Source organism: Crocodylus siamensis, chromosome 8 (assembly GCF_052110815.1).
Source record: "Crocodylus siamensis isolate JL-2025a chromosome 8, ASM5211081v1, whole genome shotgun sequence".
Classification (NCBI taxonomy): Eukaryota; Metazoa; Chordata; order Crocodylia; family Crocodylidae; genus Crocodylus; species Crocodylus siamensis.
Genome location: NC_143402.1, coordinates 74,508,905 through 74,524,214, shown reverse-complemented (window position 1 = coordinate 74,524,214; position 15,310 = coordinate 74,508,905). Strand labels below are relative to the sequence as shown.

General features: G+C 39.8%; 1 protein-coding gene across 3 annotated transcripts in view; it reads left to right on the top strand.

Moving 5' to 3' along the window:
- Nucleotides 1–15,310, top strand: part of PRKCA (protein kinase C alpha) — a 302,378-nt gene that overhangs the window by 256,654 nt on the left and 30,414 nt on the right. For all 3 annotated transcript variants that reach the window (XM_090061658.1, XM_090061659.1, XM_090061660.1), the window contains 5 exons: nt 5,073–5,216; nt 6,989–7,162; nt 10,209–10,300; nt 12,791–12,853; nt 14,149–14,287. In XM_090061658.1, coding sequence (XP_089917784.1) covers nt 5,073–5,216; nt 6,989–7,162; nt 10,209–10,300; nt 12,791–12,853; nt 14,149–14,287 — 612 coding nt within the window. The remainder of the gene's footprint in view (nt 1–5,072; nt 5,217–6,988; nt 7,163–10,208; nt 10,301–12,790; nt 12,854–14,148; nt 14,288–15,310) is intronic.

Below are 15,310 nucleotides of genomic sequence, written 5' to 3'. Positions count from 1 at the left end.
TTATACTGAGGGCTCCATGTTCCATTACGATTGACTGCACTGAAGTTCTAGCATCTGTTTCGCTTTTCTGATTGTGCTCCCATGGAGATAGCTTTATGCAGTTCTGGTAGAACTGGCTGTTCTTGTAAACAGACCAGAGTCTTGTCTCTGCAACTAAGTCATGATGGCAGCACCCGGCAATAGAAACTTTACATTCAGGAAAGTAAGGCTACCCACCAACTCCCTCCCTCTGCTTTAAGGCAAAATCATCCCCAACCAAAACCATCCCAGCCAAGTATCTGTCCAACCTGCTCTCTGGTTCCAGTGCTTGGCCATCCTAATAAAAAGTTCGCCCTAGTCTCCAATCTAAATTTCCTGTGCTGAAGCTTTGAGGCCATTGCTCCTAGTCCTGTCCCCAATGGTTACAGAGAAAAGATCATCTCCATCCTTTCTACAACTGCTCCTCGAGTATTTTAAGATTATTATCAAATTCCCCCTCAGTCTTTTCTTCTCCAGGCTAAACAACCCTAGTTCTTTTAGCCTTTCCTCAAGTCTTGCCTCCCAAGTTCCTAGTTGGGGTTTTTTTTGCTCTGTGATGGACCTTTCCCAATCTATCCACATCCTTCTTGAAGTGTGGGGCCCAAAACTGGACACAGTACTCCAAGTGAGGCCTCACCAGTGCTGAAGAGTGAAAGAAGCACTTCCCTTGATTGTGAGCAGCGCTCCTCTTAAATACAACGCAGTGGGCACGGCTACATGTGTGCCGGACTGCCCAGTTGTTGCTGAGCAGTCCTGGTGCCACACAAGTCATTTCTGATGCCACTGCACAGTAGCGTTGGCGTCATGGTTCGTACCCACCAATCTTACGTCACTCTAGCTCATTGCTATGGCGACAGTGTTTTGTGTAGACGTGCAGTATGAACCAGGGGTCATCAAATGAAACTAGTAAGTAGTAAGTTTAAAAGTAACAAAAGGAAATTGTTTATCAGACACCGAGTAATTCAGGTGTGGAACTCATTGCCACAAGATGTTGTGGAAGCTCACAGTTTAGCCAGATTCAAAAAGGGATTGGACAGATTCTTGGAGGAAAGTGCATCAGTAGCTATTGAGCACAGGAGTTAAGGGTACAGCCTCTAAATTGGAACTTCTTAGACTCTAAATGCTGGAGGCTGCAAATGGGAGATAAATAGTGGGGGGAGGGGAAACCCTGGTCATATGCTGGTCACTCTTCCTGTCTCACTCTATGACACAGGATACTGGGCAAGATGGACCTACAATCTGACCCAGTAAATGGCAATTCTTGTATGCTGTTGACTTTTTTTTGGTTTTTTATTTCATATTGAGCATCCCTACAAAAGATCTTGAAATGCTTAATTAGCGCTGATGAGTACTTTGGAATAGCTGTTTATCAACCAGGAAGTTTGCACTGTACTTTCAGGAAGGGTTTCAGACAAAGAGCAACAAAAAGAAGAGTGTTACTTTTTGTTTTTACACTCTTTTTGAGTTTTGTTTTTTTAACTGTCCAGAATGATTGGACCATTGGCCAGGATGAAAGGGAACTGTAGACCTTTAGAAGATGGCTATTTGTCACTAATTGTCACTATTTAGGTCATTTAGGTTTGTGCCCCTTTATTGATTTGGAAAGACCTTGGAGAAAGCACTAAACTTTTGTTCAGGACTCTTTCGAGGCTGGAAGAGGGGTTGTTCATTTATTTCATTACGTCCATGCTGCAGTAGGATTTGGAAAATCTGTCTAAGTCCTGAGTTCTTTTAGCTATGTAACGTTTTGCATGAAGTGTGTTCAAATGGTAAAATATTTGATGTCATTACTGGCACATGGCTAGATTCACATGCAACAAATATTAAGTCTTGCGTAAGATACCCAAATTATAAAACAAACCAGGGAATCCATTTTTTTTCCAGGCTAGTAAAAGGCAAAAAATGTCCCCTCTTCCCCATTCTCCCAATACTTTCTTGATGTAACGAAAGTCAAATTTTACAACAGGCACTTTTTCCTCTGTAATACTTGCTGAGTATTTGCAAGGACACTCTTCTCAAACTCTTTTAAATGCAATTCATAAAAAGTTACGTGTGATTTACCAAGCCTTTTAAACTCGGCCTCAAACCACCCATTTATATTTTCGTATGTCCTGCATACCTTACTTTTTATAGAATTTCACTTACAAGAACCTGATATACCATGGTATACATTTTTAGTAAGGTTCCTGTGTCATGTTTGTACAGATTAGATATATTTATCTTGAATATTTTTTACTTTAATATTATCACATTTACAAGTATATTTAATGTTCAATATAAGTGTGATAAATTGCATATTCCCAAGAGCTCCTTATTCAGCAAACTGAGTAATTGCCTCTATTTATGTTCAGGCAATTAGCCTCACAGTGAGAAAGATATTTTGCTTTTAGAAAATAAAATGTTCCAAACCCCAGAAACAGCATTGCAACTTACCTGGAGAGTAGCAGAGTGAATTTTCCCCACTTAATTAATGACTGTGGATTTAAAATGTATACAAATATTAGTATCTCAGGAACAGGTCTGTTCTGCTAAGATGACCAACCAGCCTTTTCCGGCTTTAATGATTCATTTTTGTCCTCTCTCTCATCTTAGTGAGAATTGAATTTTCCCTGTAGTTGTTACTTATGAGGAGCCTGAAGTGCCTTCTTGTTTGCAGCCAGCAGAGGGCATGAAGCTTACTAAGAAAACTATTTCCCTTTTTGGAACTAATTGAAGATCCTGACAGTGGGACTTACTGTCATGCCACCATGTACTGGAGCAAACACGATTTGGGGATCAGGAATAAGATCCCAATCATACCCATTCTACTTGCTAGTGCAGGGGAGCCCAGGATCACAATCCTGGGATTCCCCTGCTCCAGCAAGTTGAAAGCAGGATGCCCACAGGTCCAGGGTCAGGGCCAACAATCAGCTAATTACTGGCTCTGGCCAGGGATTGCACCAGTGTCTGGAACTGGGGTTCCTGCCTAGCCTTGGCTTGGACCCGCTATGTGTTCAGTTTAAGGCATCATACAAGTAAAAAAGGTTTGACATTGTAACAAGTTATGGCTGTCTCTACATTATATGTGGAACCCTTTTATGGCTGGTTTGCCACTTTATGGCACCTAAAATTGGGTGCACATGTGCCATTTATGCCATGATTGACATGTTAATCACACCATAAATGTAACATGTAGAGGGAGCTATGAATAAAGCATCTATTAATGAATCATTTATAAATAAATTAATATTATTTTTTCCAAAAAACTGATATTTTGCCCAAAATCTTAATAACAATTTAGAATGAAAGGGATATCGACTAGTGTTTACATCCTCAGGGATGAAACTTGAGTGGGAAGAAACCGTATGTGCAGGGAGTGAGCTCCATCAGTGCTGCTGAGCTGACAGGAAGGAAAAGTGTGCAAGGGGATATACTGGTCCTGCCATTTGGTGTTCAGAGGCAGACCTTTCTGGCTCTGCAGAGCCCCCGTGAAGCCCATGGGGGTTTGTCAGCAGTAGTATCTGCTGTGAACAGTGCAGTGTACTATGAGCGACTTGCACTGAAAGGTATTTGGGGGAGGAGCTCTCCCTTACTGGGTGTTTTTACAGCAGTTCTCCCAATGGAGCTTGGACCCTGAGTGGTGTCTTTGGGTGATATTGCAGTACTAGTAGTTAATAATCATCATCATCATCATAATACAGGATAAAATCTGAAAATACTGTGTTATTCTTAAGATCTACTGTGAATATAAAAGGAAAAACATTCAGGTTTGTTGAAGACAAAAATCCTGTATCTACTGGTGAAGTATAATACTTTACACATAAATGAAAGGGTCCTGAAACAGCCTTCCAATCATAGCATGGATAAAAATCTAATTCATGAGCTGGATTTTGACTGTTTCTGAAAGGAGTTATAAAAGTGGGCTCCTTGCCCCAAGCAGTCTGCTCCAGTCCTGTATTCTTACCCTTACTGTTTAGCTCTGGAGGGAGGGAGATTTCCATGTGGAGCACGCAAGGGTATGTTCTTATCCAGTCTTTGAAGCTGACTGTGGGATGTTGGACAAGTGACTTAATCTCTTGATGCTTCAGCTCCCTTACTTGTAAAATGGTAAGAATATGTAACTACTGTACCTTCCAGATATGCAGCAAGGAATAGCTAATACTGGAAAGTGCCTTGAACACAAAAAGCTCTTTGTCCACATCAGTAATCATTTAGATGGGTCAACTCACTGGATCCCCTACATAGTTGAGGGGGAAAAACATTAAAATGAAGAGTAATGCCAGCATGAAAACCTCTTAGATTCATTTCTGCTAGTGTGTGGGATAGGTTTGCGGAAAGAGGGGAAATTGTGTTGTTATAGCTCACATTTTTATTTGATGAGTCTCAGTTCTTTCCTTTATTAACCTTGAGGTTTGAAGTGCAACTTAATTGAGCAGTTTTATCTCATTTGTTGTATTCATGCTGTTGCAACCTTCTACAAAACAAAGTATCTTGCCAACTTAAACCTTAAGTATGCAATATTGCCCTTCTGCCCTAGATCAACGCTTGATTTAAATCAAAGTTGATTGTAATGCCTGTCAGAAAGTGGCCACGTTCATTATCATTGTCTGTCATAATATGTTGGTTTTTAAAAGTGGAGGTTATTTTTCACAGTGCATGTAACACACTTTCTAACATGCTATGCAGAATGAACTTGAGTATAACATTCAAAAGAGAATGTATTGAAGAGTGTATCCTAAAATACACTAATGAGATTACAGCATGAGCACTCTTTATATTTAAAAGCAAAAGTCACAAATTAGCCTGCTGTTGGCATGAGTTGTTTTTTTTGCTTTGATTATGCTTTTCTAACCAGATAAGTATCTGCTTTTATCTGGTTAAGCACAGACAGTTTCCTGTTTTCATTCACTTAATAATGTCAAAAGTGATGTTGGAATGAATCTTTAAATTTGTGTTTGTGAAACATTTTTGGTATGTAGCCTTTTTCCTGAGAATGCAGCCTCGAGTCAGTCATCTCGCGATTTACTGGGAAAACTGTCTACAGTTCTGACTGCAATACTCCTTTACTTCCCTAGAAAGCCAGACTTGGGCCAGCTGGTAACAAAATCATTACTCCAAAAGGAGACAGGATTTCCACTCTACCATCCAACAACATAGACAGCGTTCAACTGACAGATTTCAACTTTCTGATGGTGCTTGGCAAGGGGAGTTTTGGAAAGGTAAGAAACATTGAAATCTGTTCTACCTGCTTTATTTTTAATTCAGAAATTAACTAATAATTCTGCTCCCAGGTATGGGGACTTAGTAACTATTGGAATGAAGGTAAATGGTTAATCGAGTCAGCTGGAGCATGGCAATTACTGCCCTCCAGCAACCTCCTGCAACTCATGCATCGGGGGTGTACTTGATAGCCGTGTTGGTCTGAGACAAGAAGACATACAAAAAATGATACCTTTTATTAGACCAACTGGGAAATCTTGTACCATCTAGACTTTTCCCAGAGCCTGACAAAGGAACTTTGATCCCAAAAGCTTGCCGAAAAGGAGAGTTTTCTTATGATTTTGCAGTTGGCTAATAAAAGGTATCGTTTTGGAACCAAGAGTTCTAGTTTTTTGTACATGTCATCTATCAGCATTCCTGCACTTAAAATGGTGGCAGGGCTACTTGAGCTAAAGCTCATCGAATGAGCTTTAGTTCAAGCACCCCCACCACCATTTGACATACGGGGATGCCAATACACAGGACACAGTGGCGCTTTAACTAGAGTGGCTTTGAGAGCCACTCTAATTAAAGCGCCGCCCCCCTCACCCCCCAGAGCCCAAGATCTTTAAGTCACAATCAAGCACCTTTCTGGAAGGGGTATTCTAGTTGAACATCAAGTGGTTGGTCAAGATGTTGGAATTGCTGAACTTTTGTGGCCCATGCTTACAAACTAAATAACAACCCCTTCCACTATTAAGAGCTATGAATTTATAAAGCCAATAGGAAAAACATGCCACTGAGTTCCCTCAAGATTTGGAAGAAGGATAGTGCTGTGTTTAAACACTCTGTACTTGCTCAGTTATTCATTTATCCATGCATACTACGGCAACTGATAGCCTGCAGAGGGCAGTAGGATATTTTCATGTCTGCAAAACAGAATTATTTTATATTGACTGTTAACTGGAAGATATTAGATGTGGGAGTATTTGTTTTCTGTAGTATGAAATTGCTAGGATGAAACCAACAAATGCCTTGACATTCAATTTTTTCAGGCCAATTTTCAAATATTAATGCTATAGTAAATAAAGGCATTCTCTATGTAGCTGCCTGGGTTAGCAGATGAGCCTGTAAGTGCCTGCCTTGTGTCCTTTGGCATTAATACTGGTATCTTTTTGCAAAATTTGGATGCTGGGTTAGGTGACATTTTAAAGATTCAGTTTCCAAATTCCTGGTAAGTTTAAGAACATTAATTCTGACAAACCATCTCCAAGTTCTGAGGTGAGTTCAAGTGTCCAGACTTTGGGGTTCAGACCTTCCCAAAGTTCAAGAGGATTGTGTCTTTCTGTTGCCATTTCCAGGAGTAGCCTGAGGCAGCAGTGTTGGCAGTGCACGTTTAGGAAATATCACGGATGATGAATCCAGTGCCACTTGTTTGGTACCAAAAGGGCTACTGCTAATTTTGGCTGTTTCACCAGGTGGCTATATAATAAAGTCTGTTTTATAAAGGAATTTACATGGGGTCTGACATTTTACTGAGTCTCAGGAAGGGTCTCCATGATTAGCCTGTGAGCCTTCACACAAGTGTCACTGTAAACCGTGGGTTTGCAGTGACTAGTACAGCCCACTGTAATCGGTGAGTAATCGTGCTATTTTTGGAGCTTCAGAATAGTCGGTACGCGCCAGCAGAATGGAAAGTGGAGTGCCATTTACACATTTCCTAAGGCTTATGAGTCACCACCTTTCTCTGACAGCAAGGAAGATTTTCACCCTATTATTTCTCTTTGTACAGGTGATGCTGGCAGACAGGAAGGGGACAGAAGAGCTGTATGCAATCAAAATACTGAAAAAAGATGTGGTGATTCAGGATGATGATGTAGAATGTACCATGGTTGAAAAGCGAGTCCTAGCACTGCAAGACAAGCCACCTTTCCTAACACAGCTGCACTCTTGTTTCCAAACAGTTGTACGTGGTCTTTCTCTCTTTCTTCCCCACCAACTATTTTTCACAATTTAATTTTCTATTTAAGATAATATTCTTGTTCATATCATTTTCAGCAACACTTACAGTATCCAACCCTACAGAGCTCATGGGTTCCTGGCACAGAAAGCAGTAAAGAAATAGATACCCTATGAGATCAGCTAGTCATAAAAATAAGCTATACTTTTGAAAATATCCCACATTCATTTTACAGGTATTTTCTCGTGCCATATTCAAGGGTTCTGTTAAGCTAATGGGGCTATTCGTACATTCAGTATCCATATCCAGTAAGTGCTTTGGTACAGATCCACAAAGTTTATCTGAATGCCTTAATGCCCATAGAAATAATTAGGAGTTAGATGCTGAAAACCATCATGGATCTGGGCCTTAGTATTCATATACTAGCAGTCTAATTAGATAAATGTTTAGGAATAACATAATGACATTTTTATGTAATTCTCTGGTTATCCTTGGATAAGGAGACTGAAGGTAGATACCTGGCCAGCAAGAAAGGAGTTTAGTACTTACTGCTTCCCTAATGTGGTTCTGTTTTTTATAAAACATACAGAAAGGCCTACCAAAGCTGGAATAAAGAGAAGGATTATGTAGCAATATGAAGGCCAGGAGTTGACGTACACCTCCAAATATGGTCCAGGCAAGGCCTACTTTAAAGCATAGAACAAGATCTGTGCTAGACGATTTGTTCTATACGTGGTGGGTTTTTTATGCTGTGGACACTTGCCTTGAATCTAGATGGAGGCAACTTAACTCAAGCTGCAAACCTTTGAAGGTTTAAGCGCATCTGGAAAATGTATGAATTTTTATATACATTTCCAAGGCTGAGGTCTCATTTGGCATCATCTTTCGACCATTCAGCAGTAATACATGCAGTTATCAATCTGCAAATGCATAACTTGGAAATTAAACGTTGTCTCCCATTGCTAGACCCATAAACTACAGGGCTCCCCACTCCTTAACTTCTGCATAACTTCACAAGACTAGGGCAAAATAACATTTACCGTAGCTTGAAGTTGCTGAACATTCAACAAATAAAGCATGTCATGGTGTGACTAATTCATGGTATAATTCTCAGTATTAGAAATATTTTAAAATTCCATTTACTATCTACAAATCTCTGAACAGAACGTGGCCCAAATTATTTTGATTATGTGAATGCAAAATATACAACTAAGTACCTAATTAAACTTAATAAAACATGAATCTGAGGATTAGTGCACATGGAGAGTTTTTACTTCTAAAAAAATTATTTTCCCTGTACATTACTAATATATGAAAATTACTGTAATAAAATAAAAGAGCTCCCAGTTAAAACAAACAAACAAACCCCAACAACTTTAAACCATGCTCCTATTACGTATGTTTTGGTTTGTATTCAGTAGTAAACTGAGTAAAATTCACAACCCATTTGTCCAGTATAGCTTTTCCACATTTACAGCTACATTTTAGATGTAGAAACTCAAAGGAAAAGGTTTAGTCTTTGCTGCCTAGAGGAACCAGAGGAAAACAGGTTGCTGTTTGTATGCACACTTGGAAATAATCACATACCATCATAGCGGGGCCATCTATAGGGTGACCATCAGTCCTTGTTGGAAATACAAGACATCTGGACCACTGCTCCCCCTCCGTGCCTCCCGAGTCAGTGGTGCGCTGCAGGGAGATGTGGAGGTGGAGCGGCAACTTGCTCAGCCACTTCCCTGGGACACTGCGCCACTCCGCTAGACTGCGTCCTGTGCACACGACATTTCTTTTAATCTGTGCCTCGTGCCCAGGACCAGCCTCCAAAATCAGGAGCTGCCCCGGGAAAAATAGGGCTGATGGCCACCCTAGCTGTATAAGAACTAAGACCATAACAAACACCTTTGCCTCATTTAGGTAATATTTTCATAAATATTCATCTGTTTGCACCCGGTGCTGTGACACATTGTAGAGGATTAGCAGGCAACTGTCAATCCTTCTGGATTGTGGTGTATACATGAGGGGTCACCGGGACCCGCGACACATACACCTAGGCAGGAGCCCGGAGGAGCGGAGGCTGCCTAGAGCTTTCATCCCCCCGTCAGACCATTGAGACAATGCAAAGGCCACACCAAGTCCAGACATGTGGCGCCTCAATGGCTGTAGTTACATGTGTGTCCAGGAATTGAATCCAGATCTCCCGTGTGGCAGACAAGGACTTAAGCACTGAACGTTAGCAACAAAAATAAAAAAGCAGGATGTGAAGGGAAGAAATGGCATGACCTGCCTGCCTACAGTAAAGCATATGATTAGTTTCTTTCAGTTTATTCTTTTTTCCTTGCACACTTCTCTTGCTGGGAGTTTTATAATAGATAATTTATAGCAAGATCTTAGCGTTGTGGTTTGCCCAATTAATCATTTTACTCAGGGCATGTCTCTTAAACACAATCAAGAGAACTTTTGAATGCCTATAAACCTACTGAAATCTTAGATCAGAACAAGTTACTGAGCAATGTGGAAAACTGTTGGGGAGATTTTTATTTTTAATCAAAGATCCTGAGGCAAAGAGTGAGTAAAGACTGAAATAGTAGATTTTAGTAATGTCTCCTTCCTGTCTGAATATATTAGACTGAAACTTTTGATTAGATATTTCAGGATTTTGGCCCCACCTTAAGCAAATAAGGAAAGCAGGAGGGAGCAGTAATTGTGCTCTACGTGACTGCAAGAATGAGTACTGCCCACCCATCACTGATGCTTTCTGGATCACATTTGAACTGCTGATGATAACACCGGGTTGGTTTTTGATCATGTCACCGCCTGCCAAAGTATCCTGCACAAGAGTGCTCAGTTATGAGAGGATGTCTGACTTTTTATACATTGGAGCTTACGTACCTATACACAAGTGTATAATACAAAACAGAAGACTTCACAGAGACTCAGCATCTTTAGCTTTCTTTGAAGTAGATATGGTTTTAAGATTGTTTGAGGTTAGCCTCATCCGTAATAGTGCAGTGACCTCTACTGATATACTTACCTTTTCAATGCTGTTTCCTAGGATCGTCTGTACTTTGTTATGGAGTATGTGAATGGCGGTGACCTCATGTATCACATTCAGCAAGTAGGGAAATTTAAGGAGCCACAAGCAGTGTGAGTGTTCGTTTCCATTTATTTCATTTTGCACCTTTGAGAATGCAGTATCCTGTAGAAACCTGCTGGGCATTGTTCTGTCTGGGCTGGTGCAACCTTTGCTGATCTATTGACCTTCAACACAACACTGATCTGAAAATGGTATGTGCTGATTTACCACTGGAGGCAGATTATTTAAAAAACAAACAGCAACAAAATCATATTGACTAAATCCAGATCTCCCAAGTAGCAATATTTCGGACAACAGGAAATTAAACATGTTATTATCGATTCTATTCATTCTAAGTGGGCACTACAGTGAAAGACAGTGGGAACTGATTAAAAAGAAAGACTTATTAGTAGTTAGTAAGTTTTAGAATCGTGCTTTATATTAAAATTGTATATATAAATCATGCGTAGAAATAAACTAATAATAGATATTTTAATAAGTATCTGTGGTTAAGCTCTTATGGAGTCCAACAGGCCAGTGGGCTGCTTATAAATACCTTGACATATTCATGTTTAACATACTATTAACATCTATGAATCATTTATTCAACACTTTATAGTTCATTTATGAATGAAACTTTAATACAACATTTGAAGACTTATTTTAAAAAATGCAAGTGTGTTAAAAAGAATTTGGATTTTGCTCATGTCGATGTAATGAGTGAAATAAGGCAGAGTTAATCTGAAGTGAAGATTTGATCTATAAACGACAAATAATGACATCTGACCCAATGAAGAGCTAAAGAAAAGCCTGGGGAATGTGAGGGATGGATCCTCATCTGGTATAAACTGTCAAAGCTCTATTGAAAGCATTTGCATTAAAAGAAGCCGAGATCTGGGGTCTTCATTTGCTGCAGAAAAATTCAGATTTTCTATTTTAAAGAAGAAAAATGTGGGAAACCATGGGTTTCCCCTGGCTGACTGGCAGAGATATATTTAGAATTTATTTTATTATAATAATTGAGGCATTGGTAGGCTTCCAAATTGCTTTAAAATTTTAAAAGTATCAATACATCATTTTGTTCCACTGATATCTGTACATACAGTGGTATCATGGAAAAACACAAAATTTGGGGGGTTTTAATCAGAGAATTTCTGATTTTTATCAGAGATTTTGGTATTTGTAAACAGAGAAAACCAGGATCCCTGAATAAGTTAACCCAGCTGAGGCCCTTCCCTGGCCGAGAGTTTTTGGTGATAATATCCGAAAGAGAGTGTTTCCACACAATTCTGAACCAGCATTTTTGGAGCAAAGCTGCCTGCTTCTCTTATTCAACTTAATAATTAATTTAGTCTTTTAATAGCCCTCTTCTGTGCAATTTGCACAAGTTCACAGCAACTCTGACTTCAAAAGCTTATCAGTATTATAGACGTTTAAACTACATTCAGCAAGTACGTTTTCTGTGGTAGCTAATTCTGCTAGCTGCATGTAATTAATCCATTAACATTTTTATAAAGGAACAGTCATTTTATAAATGATTTAATGCAGTGTAAATTAAGTTGCAGCGTTAGACAAATGTTCAGGCGTGATCAGTTGTTGAGGAATGACCTATTCAGTCATATTACGTATCGGATACCTACCATGCCATCATTGCACTATGTTGCTCTTAGTTTAAGGGCAGGCAGACAAATGATAGGATCTGACATGTGAATCACTCAATCATGCCTCCTGTTATTACACATGTGCATCGCAGGAGGTGTGATTGTAAGATCCAGCATAAGATCCTATTACTCCTTCTTGCCTGTACAGGGGGAGCCCAGAGTTGCCATCCTGGGCTTCCCTTGATCCAGCAAATAGAGGGCTCACAGCCTCAGCTATGCCCCATATGTAGCGAAGGCTGTAAGTCCCAACAGCTGCAGGACTGCCCTCTCCCAGCTGCAGAGACGCACGATGCATCCCCAGAGCTGGGCAATCATAGCCATGCCCCACAGCTGCTGGGCACTGCAGGAGCAGAGAATCCCCCTAGCTGCAGCACTCCCAGCCCCAGCTGGGCATGGTGCACCCCTGCAGCTGGGAGCCCAGTCAGCTCATTGGGCTGCCAGCCACATGGGAGACCCTGCTACACATGCAAATTAAAGCTGGATAGCAACCAGCTATAAAATTAGTGCACATTTTCAAGGTCTAACTTTATAGACAACTGTACCCTTTTATAGTATGAGAGGTACTCTGCACATGTAGATGGTCTCAGTTTAACTGCACAGTTACCCAGTTAATTGCACAAAACTGTAATGTGTAGAAAGATTCATATTCTTTGCTGCTTTTGTCATAATATTATCAAACAGTTTAAATTAAAAACAAATAACAATTAAAATCGAGTTGATACAGGGTGTCATTTATCCATTTATCCTCCCTCCCTCTATAGGTATGTATGTGTGCTAGTAAAATTAATAAGGTAGCATTTTATACTCTTCTACTTGCATTCTTTGGCATATTGGGCTTAAAATACACTTCCGCAGAGGAAAATGGTATACAAATAAAAACACAAAATTCTCCCTTTACAGGTTTTATGCAGCTGAGATTTCAGTTGGGTTATTCTTTCTCCATATTAGAGGAATTATTTACAGGTGAGTACTGACCAACACAAGTCATTGTTATTATTCAGCTCTTAGGAATATCCCAGGTAGACCTTTGTGGTTGGATTTTTATATTTTTTAAAATGTTTTTAGAAACAAGCAGTCAGTGTTGAATTCACTGTTTTGTCTTTTACAGTGGTGCAACCAAGTACAATTGCCCGTCTTAGCTATCATATGGACGCTGCACTCGACAGTGTTCAACTGAAAATATTTAAGAGTACAATGCTTCCTGTTGTATAGCCTCGCATCATTTCATATGTCCAAATTAGTGTGTGTGTGCACATGTGCATATTCGTTTTTATGCGGTTGACATTTTCAGTGTCCTTATAGTGCTTTTATCCTCCAAATGTACCTTACGCAACCCTGTAAATAATTCAACGGCAACAAGTTTCTGTAGAATCAGAACAGTGAACGTAAGAGCCTCGCCAGTTAGGAATTCGGGGAATTAGGAATTCTCTGCCATGTGCTTTGGGAATGGGGATTTTACTAGGCAAAAGTAAATTCATAAGGTAACAGAATCAAGATGACCAAAACATTTTAGTGTAGAACTGGATCCTCCAGTCTTTAACTCAGGTGCATCAGACAGTATTTGTCAGATGCCATTGGCTTCAGAAGGAATGCTGACTTATAATAACTTAAGCATTAATTCCATTTTTATCTTGTTGAATGCTGACCTTTAATTAAATATTTACTTGTTACGTACTGCTTTTTACTCATGGAGGGTTGGCTTCTAGGAGCAGCTCTCAGACTTTTTAATGTTGTAGACCACATCTGAATCATGGCCTGGGGCACTTCCTGTTTAATATGTGATCACATGACATTCCCGTGGCAATGCAGAATATACATTCTCTTGTCCATCTCTAATGGGACTTCTTGGACTTCATGAAAAGATTCAATCTCATTGTCCCATTTTTACACTGCTCCCCTCAGTATGTTACCAAACCATCAGATCATTGTTCCTCATCCTTCCCTAGACACAAAAATTTGACTGCGTCTCATTCCAAATTTGATGCATCTTCTTCCACCCCAAGGGACTCACAAAGTATAAGTGGTACAATAATATGCAGCCAATCCTGGGGGGCATCACACCTATGGAGAAAGTGTATGTACTGTTGTAGGACAGAGGCACAAGCCCCTATGTTTGCAGAAGATGCCATGAGATATTTAATATCTCCCTAGAACGTGCAGAAGTCATGACTTCTCCCTAACACACATGCATGTACACAAGCACACAATGGCCCAATTTCTTTTAAAAACTAATATTAATGTACTATGACTCTTCATAGAGATCTGAAATTGGATAATGTGATGTTGGATTCAGAAGGACACATTAAGATTGCTGATTTTGGAATGTGCAAAGAAAATATGTCAGATGGAGTAACGACCAGGACATTCTGCGGGACTCCAGACTACATTGCACCAGAGGTAAATGTTTAACGTTTTAGGTATCATATGGCTTCTCAGAAGGAGTTTGTGAATATACATTTAAAAGTTTCTGCCAATAAACCTCTGACAGTAATAAAGCTGGCTGCTTTTTTCATGGTGCTGTTTTTATTTCTGGAGGTATATAAGAAACCTTTGTGATTTAATAAAATAGCATCTATAAAAAATTAATTTAGGGAAAATCTAGTGCATTAGAAATATGAAATAGGGTTTCTTTTTCAGATTGAAATTCAGATTAATGATCATTCCAACAAAAGGCTAAAAAAGCAATAATATATCATCTTCAACTGTCAATCCAATGCTGTCAAATTTGTAGCACAGAGCCATCAATATAAAATTCCTTTGCACTTAGTTATAATTCATATAATATTGACAGGCGTTAATGAGGCCATCATTGGGAGCAAGCATAGCTTCATTAACACATCAGACCATGAGTTTTTGCAGCTGCTATAAAATATATCCGTAGGCTTTTGCAGCATTTCAGAAACTCACAGGTGTCTTATTTCCAACAAGAGACTAATGAATTCCCAGAGTTGCTGACCAAGTTTTCTGCATAGCTCCTTTACTGTATTCCAGATAACATCTTATGAATGGTACAGTCTCCATGATGTACCCTTTTCAGAGCTGAGAAAATTCTAACTAGCATGTGGTAAATCAGGACTTTGATAGACTCGCTATAACAAATCCATAATGCTTCTGTAATTCCCTCTGACTTATAAAGACTACAAAAAGAGCAGCATCTGACCTACATACTCCATATCACATTCCAGTTAGATGTTTATAATGACAGGTTACAGGGGTGGGCGGATGAGAGAGAATAGGATGGGATTCAGCAACAACAACTGCAAGGTGCTGCACCTGGGGAGGAAGAGCCACCACCATACCTACAGGCTGGGGAACTCCCCTCTTGTCAGCACGGAGGCGGAAAAGGATCTTGGAGTCATCATTGATGCCAAGATGAACATGGGCCGGCAGTGTGGGGATGCAGTCAGGAAGGCATACCTT